A 17,768-nucleotide genomic window follows, 5' to 3' on the forward strand; every position below is an offset into this window, starting at 1 on the left:
GAAGAGGGACGGGAGGGCGCCGGCTCGCCGCCTCCTACACGAAGAGGGACGGGAGGGCGCCGGCTCGCCGCCTCCTACACGAAGAGGGACGGGAGGGCGCCGGCTCGCCGCCTCCTACACGAAGAGGGACGGGAGGGCGCCGGCTCGCCGCCTCCTACACAAAGAGGGACGGGAGGGCGCCGGCTCGCCGCCTCCTACACGAAGAGGGACGGGAGGGCGCCGGCTCGCCGCCTCCACGGAGGGACGGGAGGGCGCCGGCTCGCCGCCTCCACGGAGGGACGGGAGGGCGCCGGCTCGCCGCCTCCACGGAGGGACGGGAGGGCGCCGGCTCGCCGCCTCCTACACGAAGAGGGACGGGAGGGCGCTGGCTCGCCGCCTCCTACACGAAGAGGGACGGGAGGGCGCCGGCTCGCCGCCTCCTACACGAAGAGGGACGGGAGGGCGCCGGCTCGCCGCCTCCTACACGAAGAGGGACGGGAGGGCGCCGGCTCGCCGCCTCCTACACGAAGAGGGACGGGAGGGCGCCGGCTCGCCGCCTCCTACACGAAGAGGGACGGGAGGGCGCCGGCTCGCCGCCTCCTACACGAAGAGGGACGGGAGGGCGCCGGCTCGCCGCCTCCTACACAAAGAGGGACGGGAGGGCGCCGGCTCGCCGCCTCCTACACGAAGAGGGACGGGAGGGCGCCGGCTCGCCGCCTCCACGGAGGGACGGGAGGGCGCCGGCTCGCCGCCTCCACGGAGGGACGGGAGGGCGCCGGCTCGCCGCCTCCACGGAGGGACGGGAGGGCGCCGGCTCGCCGCCTCCACGGAGAGGGACGGGAGGGCGCCGGCTTGCCGCCTCCTACACGAAGAGGGATGGGAAGACGCCGGCTCGCCTCCTCCACCAATAATAAATTCTTATCTTAAAGCTCTCCCCGCTCCGTGTGAGTAGATTTTACCTGGATGTAATGGATTCATTAGGGAACGACTACTTAATGAAGTATCCTATATTTAGAGGCAATGGATTCTGAGGGCCCCACAGCCCGATATAAAGGACATACAACCATGATATAACTGAGGATGGGGAGATCTGACAAGGCTGATGAGACTAGAGAAGAGGAGCCATTTATTGCACATCCGAAAAATTACTACAATGCTGCCCCTAGAGTTCAGATCTGGTACTGCAGCCAACAGAAGTCAAATAATCTCTCCTACCAGCCACAAAGCACAAACCTACCATAGGACCATTTGAAGACCATTGTTGGATTTCTATTTTTATTTAACCCCTGAAATTAAATGTAATCAAAAATTTGGCACAATGCCCCAATGGATCGTGGGTCTCGCAGGGGCCACCACGTGAAGGCTATCTTCATAAAGGACTGCATTTCAGGAGGATACGGGCTGTACGCTTCATATCCGGGCCTGGAGCGCCATCTGCTGCATACTCCTTGTACTGCCATGGAGTCACAACATAAAAATAAAATGCGTCAAATGGACATTAGAAAACGAAGGCGACTTACTGTAGACGGCAACTCTCCGCTCCGTCCTGGCTAGCAGGTATTTGTGCAGGCTCTGGGTGAACTCTCGTTCTGTAACTGGTCCGGTGAAGGTGTGGATGAAGGAGGCGGCGGAGCTGTACGCTTCCAGGATCGGCCCCAGCAGCCTCTGCAGGAAAGTGATGAAGCCGCGATGCTCCTGCGCTGGGCTCACCTACATCAGACACCGGTCATGTCACCGTATGGGAAGGAAATACTCAGCGAGAGGATGAAGGGCTGCCGACATGTGCTCAAATTATGTAATCCATGCTGTGACTAATGGGGGAGATAGCAACTAAATATCGGAGCCTGCTCTGACTGATGGGGGGAGATGGTAATGAGATATTGGAGCCTGCTCTGACTAATGGGGGAGATGGCAACTAAATATCGGAGCCTGCCATGACTAATAGGGGAGATGGTAATGAGATATCGGAGGCTGCTCTGACTAATGGGGGAGATGGCAACTAAGTATCGGAGCCTGCCATGACTAATAGGGGTGCTAGTAATAATATATCGGAGCCTGCTATGACTAATGGGAGAGATGGCAACTTAATATTGGAGCCTGACAAGACTAATAGGGGTGCTAGTAATAATATATCGGAGCCTGCCAAGACTAATGGGGGAGATGACAACTAAATATCGGAGCCTACCATGACTAATAGGGGTGCTAGTAATAATATATCGGAGTCTGCTCTGACTAATGAGGGAGATGGTAATGAGATAGTGGAGCCTGCTATGACTGATGGGGGAGATGGAAACTAAATATCGGAGCCTGCCATGACTAATAGGGGTGCTAGTAATAATATATCGGAGCCTGCCAAGACTAATGGGGGAGATGACAACTAAATATCGGAGCCTACCATGACTAATAGGGGTGCTAGTAATAATATATCGGAGTCTGCTCTGACTAATGAGGGAGATGTTAATGAGATAGCGGAGCCTGCTATGACTAATGGGGGAGATGGCAACTTAATATTGGAGCCTGACAAGACTAATAGGGGTGCTAGTAATATATCGGAGCCTGCCAAGACTAATGGGGGAGATGACAACTAAATATCGGAGCCTGCTATGACTGATGGGGGAGATGCTAATGAGATATCGGCGCCTGCACTGACTAATGGGGGAGATGGCAAATAAATATCAGAGCCTGCTATGACTGATGAGGAAGATGATAATGATATATCAGAACCTGCTCTGACTAATGGGGTAGCTAGTAAGAAGATATAAGATCCTACTATGAGTAATGGGGGAGATGGTAATAAGATATCGTAGACTGCTCTAATAGTGGAGGTGATAATGAGATATCAGAGCCTGTTCTGACTAATGGAGGAGCTAGTAATAAGATTTAGCAGCCTGCTATGACTAATAGGGGTGCTAGTAATAATATATACGAGCCTGCTGTGACTAATAAGGGTGCTAATAATAAGATATAGAAGCCTACTATGATTAATGGTGGAGATGGTAATTAGATGGAAGGGTCTGCTATGACTAATGGGGGAGGTGATAAGAACCTGACGTAGCTAGTAGGGAGGGGGGGATAGCTAGGCAAGACTGTGCTGCTTAGGAGCCTGCTGAGACTAGTAGGGCAATTGGCAAGTAGATATGGGATCCTGATGTGATTAATGAGGGGTACAGGGAATTACGGTGGCAATAAAATGGGGAAACCTGATGTGAAAAGTAGCAGGGCAGGAAGGTGAAGGCTACATGGAGGAGGCTTTACTCAGATTATGTCATCTCTGCTGTGACTAGTAGGGGGATGGGAAAACTAGTAAAGGCGATGTCCTGACTAATCAGCCACACTGTAAGTAGGTTTGTGAGCCTGATGTGACTAGCACAGAAAATGACTGCACAAGGATGCTATGACTACAGGGACCAATAGGACGTGACTAGAAACAGACCCCGCCGTGACTAGTAGGGAAAGTAGGGCCAGGATGTGGGAACGTCATGTGACTAGAAGGGGGGGGGTAACCTGACAGAGAACCTGCTATGATCACTAGGGAGCAGTATGCTGCCGTGTCCGCGTTGTAGGGGCACTCAATGCACTGGAGGAGACCTCTCTATTAATCAGGTCACTTTTTGTACCTTCAGATAACGATCTCTTTGCTCCTCTCCAAAATCGCTGTCCTCATCCTCCTCGTCGCTCCTCCATCTCACATGGTCCGCCATCTTGCTGTCCCAGGTGGGCTCGGTGAGATTCGGGCTCCCGTCCTCCTGATCTTCCTTACATTGAAAAATAAAGAAACCAAAATCAGGTTCACTCAGTGTCTCCAGCAATATCTGGATGCAATACCGCCATTCACCACAAGTGCAATCACGCCCTACACTCCAGTCACATCCAGAGCTGCATTCACTCTTCTGCTAACCAATAAGCCCATATACATCCCATCAGCCCACAATGCACAACACCGACGTGTGCTCCATACAGACACTGTGCGAGCGAGATCTCAGCAGAACAGTAAATGCAGCTCTGGATGTGACTGGAGCAGAGAACATAATAGCAGGACCAAAAGCAAATTACCTCCGCCACCAGGAGGACCCCGTATGTGATCAGCCGCTGGACGGCCTCATGGCAAACCTGGTAAAACATCTGACAAGGCTGAAAGACAAAAGCACGGATATATTCATCTGCCTCCTCAGGTCTTCACATTCTGTATCCATATGGCGGCATTATTGGTCACTGTAGATGACAGTATGGCGCCGCCACGTAGGCACCAAGTGTTGGTATTACTCATCCACTGTATGGTCCTGCCACACGGCGCCAATTATCTGTATGTGACCAATGTATGCTTCTCCTAACATGAGCACTACGTGGCGGTATTATTGATCCACTGTATGGTCCTGCCACACGGCGCCAATTATCTGTATGTGACCAATGTATGGCTCTCCTACATGAGTACTAAGTGGCGGTATTATTCATCCACTGCATGGTCTTGCCACACGGCACCAATTATCTGTATGTGAATAATGTATGCTTCTCCTACATGAGCACTACGTGGCGGTATTACTTCCACTCTATAGTCCTGCTACACAGCACCAATTATCTGTATGTGACCAATGTATGGTTGATCCTACATGAGCACTACGTGGCGGTATTATTCATCCACTGCATGGTCCTGCCACACGGCACCAATTATCTGTATGTGACCAATGTATGCTTCTCCTACATGAGCACTACGTGGCGGTATTACTCATCCACTGTATAGTCCTGCTACACAGCACCAATTATCTGTATGTGACCAATGTATGCTTCTCCTACATGAGCACTACGTGGCGGTATTACTCATCCACTGTATAGTCCTGCTACACAGCACCAATTATCTGTATGTGACCAATGTATGCTTCTCCTACATGAGTACTAAGTGGCGGTATTACTCATCCACTGTATGGTCCTGCCACACGGCGCCAATTATCTGTATGTGACCAATGTATGGCTCTCCTACATGAGCACTAAATGGCGGTATTATTCATCCACTGTATGGTCCTGCCACACGGCGCCAATTATCTGTATGTGACCAATGTATGGCTCTCCTACATGAGTACTAAGTGGCGGTATTATTCATCCACTGCATGGTCCTGCCACACGGCACCAATTATCTGTATGTGACCAATGTATGCTTCTCCTACATGAGCACTACGTGGCGGTATTATTCATCCACTGTATGGTCCTGCCACACGGCACCAATTATCTGTATGTGACCAATGTATGGCTCTCCTACATGAGCACTAAATGGCGGTATTATTCATCCACTGCATGGTCCTGCCACATTCACACTCGGTGGCAGTATTTGATCACTGTATGGCGGTCACCTCTTACCAGCGCAATCATTCCTTCATTAGCGAGCAGGTAGCACAGGGCAGCGGCGGTGCGGAGCAGTCTCTCCTGGCTGATGGTTCCCTCAGAGGTTCCTAGCGTTGCGTCAGGCGTCCTCCTGTTCCGCTCCACATGCAGAGAGCTCGCTGAAAATCAAAGACGTGAAGGAGAACCACACCCAGAACCATCAGAGCCACGTGCCTGCAGGGAGCGGCCGACAGCTAGGGCCGTCCATTAGGCTTAATGATAGACTTCACCCTGGAGCAGAAGCTAGGGGATTGCATCAATAGCAATTGTCTAATTATCCTTTGGAGCTGCTCCCTTATACTCCAGTCACACCCAGAGCTGCAGTCACATCACCCCCACGCCGCGTGCTAACAGTCGTGCATTGTGGGAGTTTAGTCTGCACTCTACATGAATCAGAGGTGGAAACACATCGTTACACAATGTATCACTACAGCGACAGATCGATTCATCACCATCGATGTATTCAGGTGCGTGTCTTGTATTGTCTTGCACTCGATGTTTTTTTGGTGCCATTTTCTTCAACATGGTGAAAACAATTCATAAGTTTGGCACAAAACAAACAAAAAAAAAAGCCTCGTTATCTTTGCCTTTAACTATTTTTTCAGACTTTTCAGCACCAAAAGTCGCAAATCCTTTAAAAAGTTGCAAAGATGTGACAAATTAATGACTCCTCCAAAAACCCCTCACTTCAGGGGGTACCAGGCTGAGTTGCGACCAAAAAAAAACCAAAATAAAACAAAGAGACATTGGGTAAGATTTGCATTTTATGAATTGAGCTAAAACATGTCGAGAAGCAAAGTTAGAGGAAAAATTAAAGAAAAAAAAATTCAAGCAGAATAAAACATACAGAGAATAAGAAGCAAATACTAAAGATAAAAATAATAAATTACGCCAGAAAAGTGAAGACCCAGCGAAGATGAATCCGAGCCTTAATGTCCACACCCCAGCCCAGACTGAACAGCGAGCGCAGCTCCGGAGGAAGATGCAGCTCCGTACACAACTCACCGGTCACTTCACCTTCTGTATAAATGTCGCACGGACTCACCCACAATGGCCTCGGTGATGTAGACGTGCAGGACTCCATTACTGTAGAAGTTCAGCTCAAACACGGCCGGGATGTTGGTGTTGGGGGCGATGAAGAACTCATTGCTGGGGCCGCAGTGGGTGATGACCACGGAGTTCCCCAGGAGGTGGATGGCGTGCATGACCACGTCCTCACAGCTGCCGGAGAATCCCAGATCAAAGTCCCGGGCGAGGACTTCCTCCTTCATGGAGAAGAAGTCCTCCACCAGCACGGAGAGGCTGACACCCTGAGGAACACGACGGGCAGCGGTCAGACATCTAGACTGGAGCGCTACAGAGACCAGCGCAACGACCGCGACTCACCTCCCGATAGCGGTACAGCAGCAGACAGGCCACGATGTGGGTGGACATGACGGCACAGCACTGGTCAGCGGCTGCAGGAGAAACGACAAGAAATCAAAACGTCACATGAATGTGAAGCAGAATCCACAGCTGCAGCATGAGAAGGGTTAACATGGGAAACACCAAAATATCAAGAATACAGTGTCACGGGCCCAGAACCAGCAGAGGAGGAGAAGCGGAGTCAGAGACATCACCGAATAGCACAACCTCCACCGTAAAGCACAAACATTAACAGGGCACAGAATAACTGTCTTTCTCCAAAAATAGCACCCCCCCATAAACAGGTCATGTGTGGTATTACAGGAAGCAGTAGACCCTGGTCACCTGTCCTACAGTCTCCTCCCCCAGTAATGGCTGATAACAGGGAGTAACAGATTGTAGTCTCCCGTCCTACAGTCTCCTCCCCCAGTAATGGCCGATAACGGGGAGTAATAGATTGTAGTCTCCTCCCCCCCAGTAATGGCTGATAACGGGGAGTAATAGATTGTAGTCTCCCGCCCTACAGTCTCCTCCCCCAGTAATGGCCGATAACGGGGAGTAATAGATTGTAGTCTCCTACCCCCAGTAATGGCTGATAACAGGGAGTAATAGATTGTAGTCTCCCGCCCTACAGTCTCCTCCCCCAGTAATGGCTGATAACGGGGAGTAATAGATTGTAGTCTCCCGTCCTACAGTCTCCTCCCCCAGTAATGGCCGATAACGGGGAGTAATAGATTGTAGTCTCCTCCCCCCCAGTAATGGCTGATAACGGGGAGTAATAGATTGTAGTCTCCCGCCCTACAGTCTCCTCCCGCAGTAATGGCTGATAACGGGGAGTAATAGATTGTAGTCTCCCGTCCTACAGTCTCCTCCCCCAGTAATGGCCGATAACGGGGAGTAATAGATTGTAGTCTCCTCCCCCCCAGTAATGGCTGATAACGGGGAGTAATAGATTGTAGTCTCCCGCCCTACAGTCTCCTCCCCCAGTAATGGCCGATAACGGGGAGTAATAGATTGTAGTCTCCTACCCCCAGTAATGGCTGATAACAGGGAGTAACAGATTGTAGTCTCCCGTCCTACAGTCTCCTCCCCCAGTAATGGCCGATAACGGGGAGTAATAGATTGTAGTCTCCTCCCCCCCAGTAATGGCTGATAACGGGGAGTAATAGATTGTAGTCTCCCGCCCTACAGTCTCCTCCCGCAGTAATGGCTGATAACAGGGAGTAATAGATTGTAGTCTCCCGTCCTACAGTCTCCTCCCGCAGTAATGGCTGATAACAGGGAGTAATAGATTGTAGTCTCCTTCCCCAGTAATGGCTGATAACAGGGAGTAATAGATTGTAGTCTCCTCCCCCAGTAATGGCTGATAACGGGGAGTAATAGATTGTAGTCTCCCGTCCTACAGTCTCCTCCCCCAGTAATGGCCGATAACGGGGAGTAATAGATTGTAGTCTCCCGTCCTACAGTCTCCTCCCCCAGTAATGGCTGATAACGGGGAGTAATAGATTGTAGTCTCCTGTCCTACAGTCTCCTCCCCCAGTAATGGCCGATAACGAGGAGTAATAGATTGTAGTCTCCTGTCCTACAGTCTCCTCCCCCAGTAATGGCTGATAACAGGGAGTAATAGATTGTAGTCTCCTCCCCCAGTAATGGCTGATAACGGGGAGTAATAGATTGTAGTCTCCTCCCCCAGTAATGGCTGATAACAGGGAGTAATAGATTGTAGTCTCCTCCCCCAGTAATGGCTGATAACGGGGAGTAATAGATTGTAGTCTCCTGTCCTACAGTCTCCTCCCGCAGTAATGGCACCTGTTTGTATACAAGACACCTGTGCACACCCTCAAACAGTCTGACTCCAAACTCCACTATGGTGGAGACCAAAGAGCTGTTGAAGGACACCAGAAACAAAATTGTAGCCCTGCACCAGGCTGGGAAGACTCAATCTGCAATAGGCAAGCAGCTTGATGTGATGATATCAACAGTGGGAGCAATAGTAATAAAATGGCACACATACAAGATCACTGAATCTCCCTCGATCTGGGGCTCCACGCAAGATCTCAATCCATAGGGTTAAAATGAACCACATGGGGGGACCTAGTGAATGACCTGTATAGACCTGGGACCACCGTAACAAAGGATACCATCAGTAACACACTACGCCGCCAGGGACTCCGTTCCTGCAGTTCCAGATGTGTCCCCCTGATTATGCCAGTACATGTCCGGGCCCGTCTGAAGTTTGCTAGGGCGCATTTGGATTATCCAGAAGAGTATTGGGAGAATGTCATATGGTCTGATGAAACCAAAGTAGAACTGTTTGGTAGAAAAAAAACTTGTCGTGTTTGAAGGAGACTGAATGCTGAGTTGCATCCATAGAACAACATACCTACTGTGAAGCATGGGGGTGGCAACATCATGTCTTGGGGCTGTTTCTCTGCAAAGGGACCAGGATGACTGATCCGTGTACATGAAAGAATGAATGGGGCCATGTATTGTGAGATTTTGAGTGTAAACCTCCTTCCATCAGAAAGGGCAATGAAGATGAAACATGGATGGGTCTTTGCATGATAATGATCCCCAGCACACAGCCAGGGCAACGAAGGAGTGGCTTCATAAGAATCATATGAAGGTCCTGGCGTGGCCTAGCCAGTCTCCAAATCTCAACCCCATAGAATACCTTCGGAGGGATTTGAAAATCTGTGCTGCCCAATGACAGGCCCAAAACATCACTGCTCAAGAGGAGATCTGCATGGAGGAATGGGCCAAGACACCACCAACAGTGTGTGCCAACCTTGTGAAGACTTAGGGTATGTTTCCACATGGCGTAATACATCAGGATTTGCTGCGGATTGAACGCTGTGTGCAGCTGCAGCGTCCAGATGTTACAGCATAATGGAGGGGATTTTATGAAATCCCGTCTCCACTACGTGTCCAAGAACGCAGGTGACACACCCGAAATTACAGCCATGCAGCACGACTTTTTAGACCGCAGTATGTCTATCTTGCGGAGACGCTCCGTCTATGCAAGATAAGTAATCCAGTCTATGGATAGGATGTGGTGATACCGCATGTGTTCATTGAATTGTGCGTTATCACCGCATGTAGAAAGGAGGGCGGCGCTTGAGCGGAGCTTCCACAGGATCCAAAGTGCCGGCAATACTGAAAGTGGAAACATACCTTTACAGAAAACGTTCAACCTCTGTCATTGCCAACAAAGGATATACAGTGCCTTGCGAAAGTATTTGGCCCCCTGGAACTTTTCAACCTTTTCCCACATATCATGCTTCAAACATAAAGATACCAAATGTAAATTCTTGGTGAAGAATCAACAAGTGGGACACAATTGTGAAGTTGAGCGAAATTTATTGGTTATTTTAAATTTTTGTGGAAATTCAAAAACTGAAAAGTGGGGCGTGCAATATTATTCGGCCCCTGTAACTTAATACTTTGTTGCACCACCTTTTGCTGCGATTACAGCTGCAGTCGCTTGGGGTTTGTCTCTATCAGTTTTGTACATCGAGAGACTGAAATTCTCGCCCATTCTTCCTTGGCAAACAGCTCGAGCTCAGTGAGGTTGGATGGAGATCGTTTGTGAACAGCAGTTTTCAGCTCTTTCCACAGATTCTCTATTGGATTCAGGTCTGGACTGTGACTTGGCCATTCTAACACCTGGATACGTTTATTTGTGAACCATTCCATTGTGGATTTAGCTTTATGTTTGGGATCATTATCTTGTTGGAAGACAAATCTCCGTCCCAGTCTCAGGTCTTTTGCAGACTCCAGCAGGTTTTCTTCAAGAATGGTCCTGTATTTGACTCATCCATCTTCCCATCAATTTTAACAATCTTCCCTGTCCCTGCTGAAGAAAAGCATGCCCAAACCATGATGCTGCCACCACCATGTTTGACAGTGGGGATGGTGTGTTCAGGGTGATGAACTGTGTTGCCTTAACGCCAAACATATCGCTTGGCATTGTTGCCAAAAAGTTTGATTTTGGTTTCATCTGACCAGAGCACCTTCTTCCACATGTTTGGTGTGTCTCCCAGGTTGCTTGTTGCAAACTTTAAACGACACTTTTTATGGAAATCTTTGAGAAATGGCTTTCTTCTTGTCACTCTTCCATAAAGGCCAGATTTGTGCAGTGTACGACTGATTGTTGTCCTATGGACAGACTGTCCCACCTCAGCTGTAGATCTCTGCAGTTCATCCAGAGTGATCATGGACCTCTTGGCTGCATCTCTGATCAGTCTTCTCCTTGTTTGAGATGAAACTTTAGAGGGACGGCCGGGTCTTGGTAGATTTGCAGTGGTATCATACTCCTTCCATTTCAATATGATCGCTTGCACAGTGCTCCTTGGGATGTATAAAGTTTTGGAAATCATTTTGTATCCAAATCCGGCTTTAAACTTCTCCACAACAGTATCACGGGCCTGCCTGTTGTGTTCCTTGGTCTTCATGATGCTCTCTGTGCATCAAACAGAACCCTGAGACTATCACAGAGCAGGTGCATTTATACGGAGACTTGATTACACACAGGTGGATTATATTCATCATCATTAGTCATTTAGGACGACATTGGATCATTCAGAGATCCACAAGGAACTTCTGGAGTGAGTTTGCTGCACTGAAAGTAAAGGGGCTGAATAATATTGCACGCCCCACTTTTCAGTTTTTGACTTTCCACAAAAATTTGAAATAACCAATAAATTTTGCTCAACTTCACAATTGTGTCCCACTTGTCGTTGATTCTTCACCAAAAATTTACATTTGGTATCTTTATGCTTGAAGCATGATATGTGGGAAAAGGTTGAAAAGTTCCAGGGGGCCGAATACTTTCGCAAGGCACTGTATAACAAAATATTGAGATGAACTTTTGTTAATGACCAAATACTTATTTTCCACCATAATTTGAAAAATAAATCTTACCAAATCAGACAAGGTGATTCTCTGGATTTGTTTTCTCATTGTGACTCTCATAGTTGTGGTCGACCTATGATGTCAATTACAGACCTCTCATCTTTATAAGTGGGAGAACGTGCACAATTGGTGGCGGACTAAACACTTTTTTCCCCACTGTATACTAGGTAACAGGTTACTTTCCACTCACTGAACAGCACGTGATTTGCCAGGTTGGTGATGATTTGCCTCCTGATGGCGCTGTCTCCTCGCAGGTCGGGGTTGGCGCTGACCGCGCTTTCAGTCGCAGCATCAGTCGGTCTGAAATCAAAACCAGAAAAACAAAGTGAACAAACTGTCAAATATTGACACTAATGTAACAAACAAAACCCAAAGCTCCGCCTTTTAGAGGACCGGCATCCAAGCCTCAGTGCATAAAGATTAATTAAAATTTGATAAAATCTTTTGCACCTTTCTTAAAGAGGACGAGTCAGCCGGTCAGAAGTGCGCAGATTTTTCTGTAATTTTATTTCCGCTGCTCCAGTGAGAAATTTACCTATTGTATTTCTAAAACCCCCCTAGACTGTTTCAGTGAGAAGAGACTTTTTACTTTGTGGTCTTTACATAGGGGCGCTGCTCCATGGTCCTCCGAAGGTTTGTCTTTCTGACCTGGTGTCCGGTCATCTTTAAATACTTTGGGGGAAGTTTCAGGCCACATCCTGCTGAGCATTCCCAGGTATCACACATTAATAGATTGCTACAATGTATCAGTCTGGAGTATTTGCTGTTTAGCTCCCAGCAGATTTTCAGGCCTGAATACAATTGTAACAAACCCGCAGCTGTGAGGTTTTGATGGGGTTTACGGGATGTCACTCTGGAGTAAGCCGAGTATACGGTGCCATCATTGGGGTCTCACCTGGAGGACAGGATGGCGGGCAGCAGAGCTTGCTCCAGGCTCAGGGGTGCGGGGGTCGGCTTCTGCACTTGGCTCTCCAGGTATTCCTGCAAAAACATTGACAACTTTTATAAAACTTTTTTCTAACTTTTAAGATTTATTATGTTCTTGGAAAGCTAAGTGGCAGCCATTACCAGGACTTGTCGCCCAGCTTTCCCGTTTAGTGGTCAGTATAGGGATCCTGTGTGTGATGAACTGGCGGCCATACTGGTTATCACCCAGCTTTACCAGAATCTGATAGGAGAATGACTGAACGGACTTTCTTATATAAAGTCAGGGGTCACTTACTTTAAGAGAGAAAGGCTGAGCGAAGTCCATGCGGACGCAGCCGTAGTTCTTCCTGAGCATCCTGAAGACCCCCCTGGCAATGCCCCAGAGACTCTCGTCTTGTTTGGGCTTCCCCTTAAGACATGATGAAAAGGTCAGGGCCATCTTCATCCAAGGATTCACAGCCCACAGCGGGATAAGCGGCGCCACTCACCAGCTGCTCGCTGTTATAATGTCCTTCAATGATCCGATCGTAGGAAATGCCCACCGGAATGATGAGGACGTCGGGGACTGATCCCCCACTGAGGGTGTCCACAATGACGGACAGCAGGCCGGCCCTCCCGCACGACGTCTTCCCACTGCGGGAGCGAGTCCCCTCCAGAAAGATCTCCAGGAACTGCTGCTGACAAAGGAGCTGCTCGATGTACTGGAAGACAGACACTACAGGGTTAAGTGAGGAACCAGGGAAACACCTGAAGACACCACCAGAGGGCTCTGCGGAGAGTATTTATCATACTTATGTAGCACCAACATATTCCACAGCGAAGTACAGACCGTGTGAGCCCCAATGGGGACAGTCAGGACAATCTATAGAGATGGAGTCATGTGTGATACTGTCTGCTGAGCTGTGTATCTAATCTTATCCTGTGTGATACTGACTGCTGAGCCATGTATCTAATCCTATCCTGTGTGATACTGTCTGCTGAGCTGTGTATCTAATCTTATCCTGTGTGATACTGACTGCTGAGCTGTGTATCTAATCCTCTCCTGTGTGATACTGACTGCTGAGCTGTGTATCTAATCCTATCCTGTGTGATACTGTCTGCTGAGCCGTGTATCTAATCCTATCCTGTGTGATACTGTCTGCTGAGCTGTGTATCTAATCTTATCCTGTGTGATACTGACTGCTGAGCTGTGTATCTAATCTTATCCTGTGTGATACTGACTGCTGAGCTGTGTATCTAATCTTATCCTGTGTGATACTGACTGCTGAGCTGTGTATCTAATCCTCTCCTGTGTGATACTGACTGCTGAGCCGTGTATCTAATCCTATCCTGTGTGATACTGACTGCTGAGCCGTGTATCTAATCCTATTCTGTGTGATACTGGCTGCTGAGCCGTGTAGCTAATCCTATCCTGTGTGATACTGACTGCTGAGCCGTGTATCTAATCCTCTCCTGTGTGATACTGACTGCTGAGCCGTGTATCTAATCCTCTCCTGTGTGATACTGACTGCTGAGCCGTGTATCTAATCCTATCCTGTGTGATACTGACTGCTGAGCCGTGTATCTAATCCTATCCTGTGTGATACTGACTGCTGAGCCGTGTATCTAATCCTATCCTGTGTGATACTGTCTGCTGAGCCGTGTATCTAATCCTCTCCTGTGTGATACTGACTGCTGAGCCGTGTATCTAATCCTCTCCTGTGTGATACTGACTGCTGAGCCGTGTATCTAATCCTCTCCTGTGTGATACTGACTGCTGAGCCGTGTATCTAATCCTATCCTGTGTGATACTGACTGCTGAGCCGTGTATCTAATCCTATCCTGTGTGATACTGTCTGCTGAGCCATGTATCTAATCCTCTCCTGTGATACTGTCTGCTGAGCTGTGTATCTAATCCTATCCTGTGTGATACTGTCTGCTGAGCTGTGTATCTAATCTTATCCTGTGTGATACTGACTGCTGAGCTGTGTATCTAATCCTCTCCTGTGTGATACTGACTGCTGAGCTGTGTATCTAATCCTCTCCTGTGTGATACCAACTGCTGAGCTGTGTATCTAATCTTGTCCTGTGTGATACTGACTGCTGAGCCGTGTATCTAATCCTATCCTGTGTGATACTGACTGCTGAGCTGTGTATCTAATCCTCTCCTGTGTGATACTGTCTGCTGAGCCGTGTATCTAATCTTCCCCGTCACTCCGGGCAGCACACTATTATTCTCCCGGCACCATGTTTCGGCACGTACCCCGTGCAGCAGGGAGCGGTACAGAACGTCCTTCTTGCCATCTGGGGTCTCGTCCAGTTTCCGTCGGATGAAGAATCCGCCCAGTAAGTGGATCAGTGTGCTGTGAGACAAGACGAGAACAGTCAGGAGCGTCCGCTGGGGGTTGTAGTCCCGGAGGCAGACTGCGGGGAGCGAGGTCACGCTGTGTTTTTAGATCAGGACATTGACCTATATTCATAGTGTCGTCCTGTACCGGGATCTGTTCCCACAGCAGTCTCAGATGTGGTGCTGGTGCAATGTATCGCCTTACCACAGACGCTCCCCTATGTGGGAATGACAGAGTTCAGCCTGAGCCTCCTGATTCATGAACAGAATACGAGCCCCGCGGTGTGGACCGACACTGACGCAGGATCTCACCTGAAGATCGGGATGTTCAGGTTGTTCCCGGCCGCGATGTGCGGGGCTTTAATGTTGTGGCAGAACAAGACGAATGTGAGCAGCAGGTAATCGATGTGAGACTTGTGTACGGGGAGGAAGATGAGCGGAGCCTTCATCTGCAAAGCGAGAGATCCGGGGTCAGTCATATGATCAGCGGCGCCGACACGTCGCATCGCACCAGATACATTAGGTGTGAAGATGTCGCCTTCGCTGCAGGACGCAATGTTCCTTCACGCCGCAGGAAGATTTATAAAAAATAGCGCAACATTTATAAACCGCGGCCACAGGATCAATCTGGTACAGAACTGACTAATGTTGGGGCGGTCGGCGTCTCCACGCACCTCGGCGGCCGCCTTCTTCACCATCTCCATCTGACCCTTGTGGATCTGAATATTCCAGAAGAAGCCATTAAAGAGTTTCAGCAAAACCCAACCCGTCAATCTGCAGAAAGGAACAAAACAGGAAATATGCACAAGAGGTCATCGCAAAATCCGGAAGAGGGGAGAGGAGGGAGATGAGGCTGCAGCTTCTCGCCTTCAGAGCAGGAGGGAGGCGGGACAGAAGACCGAGACAACTGATGGGTTCAAAGCAAATAGCACAACTAATCATGCATCAGTATGAAAAGACCACCAGCTCCTGCCAGAGGGCAGCACAAACACCCCCAGCAGCTCCCGCCAGAGGGCAGCACAGACACCCCCAGCAGCTCCCGCCAGAGGGCAGCACAGACACCCCCAGCAGCTCCCGCCAGAGGGCAGCACAGACACCCCCAGCAGCTCCCGCCAGAGGGCAGGACAGACACCAAGCATGGGGGGAGATTAGTCTGCAGCACAGACACCAAGCAGCACAGACACCAAGCAGATCCCGCCAGAGGGCAGCACAGACACCAAGCAGATCCCGCCAGAGGGCAGCACAGACACCAAGCAGATCCCACCAGAGGGCAGCACAGACACCAAGCAGATCCCACCAGAGGGCAGCACAGACACCAAGCAGATCCCGCCAGAGGGCAGCACAGACACCAAGCAGATCCCGCCAGAGGGCAGCACAGTCACCAAGCAGATCCCACCATGCGGCGGTACGGAAACCAGAAGATCCCACCAGAGGGCAGCACAGACACCCAGCAGATCCCGTCAGAGGGCAGCACAGACACCAAGCAGATCCCACCAGAGGGCAGCACAGACACCAAGCAGATCCCACCAGAGGGCAGCACAGACACCAAGCAGATCCCGCCAGAGGGCAGCACAGACACCAAGCAGATCCCGCCAGAGGGCAGCACAGTCACCAAGCAGATCCCACCATGCGGCGGTACGGAAACCAGAAGATCCCACCAGAGGGCAGCACAGACACCCAGCAGATCCCGCCAGAGGGCAGCACAGACACCCAGCAGATCATGCCAGAGGGCAGCACAAACACCCAGCAGATCATGCCAGAGGGCAGCACAGACACCCAGCAGATCATGCCAGAGGGCAGCACAGACACCAAGCAGATCCCGCCAGAGGGCAGCACAGACACCCAGCAGATCCCGCCAGAGGGCAGCACAGACACCAAGCAGATCCCGCCAGAGGGCAGCACAGACACCAAGCAGATCCCGCCAGAGGGCAGCACAGACACCAAGCAGATCCCGCCAGAGGGCAGCACAGACACCAAGCAGATCCCGCCAGAGGGCAGCACAGACACCAAGCAGATCCCGCCAGAGGGCAGCACAGACACCAAGCAGATCCCGCCAGAGGGCAGCACAGACACCAAGCAGATCCCGCCAGAGGGCAGCACAGACACCAAGCAGATCCCGCCAGAGGGCAGCACAGACACCAAGCAGATCCCGCCAGAGGGCAGCACAGACACCAAGCAGATCATGCCAGGGGGCAGCACAGACACCCAGCAGATCATGCCAGAGGGCAGCACAGACACCAAGCAGATCCCGCCAGAGGGCAGCACAGACACCAAGCAGATCCCACCAGAGGGCAGCACAGACACCAAGCAGATCCCGCCAGAGGGCAGCACAGACACCAAGCAGATCCCGCCAGAGGGCAGCACAGACACCAAGCAGATCCCGCCAGAGGGCAGCACAGACACCAAGCAGATCCCGCCAGAGGGCAGCACAGACACCAAGCAGATCCCGCCAGAGGGCAGCACAGACACCAAGCAGATCCCGCCAGAGGGCAGCACAGACACCAAGCAGATCCCGCTAGAGGGCAGCACAGACACCAAGCATGGGGGGAGATTAGTCTGCAGCACAGACACCAAGCAGATCCCGCCAGAGGGCAGCACAGACACCAAGCAGATCCCGCCAGAGGGCAGCACAGACACCAAGCAGATCCCGCCAGAGGGCAGCACAGACACCAAGCAGATCCCGCCAGAGGGCAGCACAGACACCAAGCAGATCCCGCCAGAGGGCAGCACAGACACCAAGCAGATCCCGCCAGAGGGCAGCACAGACACCAAGCAGATCATGCCAGAGGGCAGCACAGACACCAAGCAGATCATGCCAGAGGGCAGCACAGACACCCAGCAGATC

At 50.5% G+C, this 17,768-nt stretch overlaps 1 protein-coding gene across 1 annotated transcript in view; it reads right to left on the minus strand.

The window, feature by feature from the left end:
- Positions 1–17,768, minus strand: part of GPAM (glycerol-3-phosphate acyltransferase, mitochondrial) — a 45,765-nt gene that overhangs the window by 7,391 nt on the left and 20,606 nt on the right. The window contains exons 7-19 of the mRNA XM_073562133.1: positions 15,598–15,697; positions 15,236–15,372; positions 14,840–14,939; positions 13,086–13,298; positions 12,893–13,006; positions 12,566–12,651; positions 11,861–11,970; positions 6,739–6,809; positions 6,398–6,662; positions 5,329–5,471; positions 4,033–4,110; positions 3,597–3,734; positions 1,500–1,689 (exon numbers count right to left, since the gene is read on the minus strand). Coding sequence (XP_073418234.1) covers positions 1,500–1,689; positions 3,597–3,734; positions 4,033–4,110; positions 5,329–5,471; positions 6,398–6,662; positions 6,739–6,809; positions 11,861–11,970; positions 12,566–12,651; positions 12,893–13,006; positions 13,086–13,298; positions 14,840–14,939; positions 15,236–15,372; positions 15,598–15,697 — 1,745 coding nt within the window. The remainder of the gene's footprint in view (positions 1–1,499; positions 1,690–3,596; positions 3,735–4,032; positions 4,111–5,328; positions 5,472–6,397; positions 6,663–6,738; positions 6,810–11,860; positions 11,971–12,565; positions 12,652–12,892; positions 13,007–13,085; positions 13,299–14,839; positions 14,940–15,235; positions 15,373–15,597; positions 15,698–17,768) is intronic.

Source organism: Dendrobates tinctorius, unplaced genomic scaffold (assembly GCF_039654945.1).
Source record: "Dendrobates tinctorius isolate UK_male_01 unplaced genomic scaffold, ASM3965494v1 ptg000341l, whole genome shotgun sequence".
NCBI classification, from domain to species: Eukaryota; Metazoa; Chordata; class Amphibia; order Anura; family Dendrobatidae; genus Dendrobates; species Dendrobates tinctorius.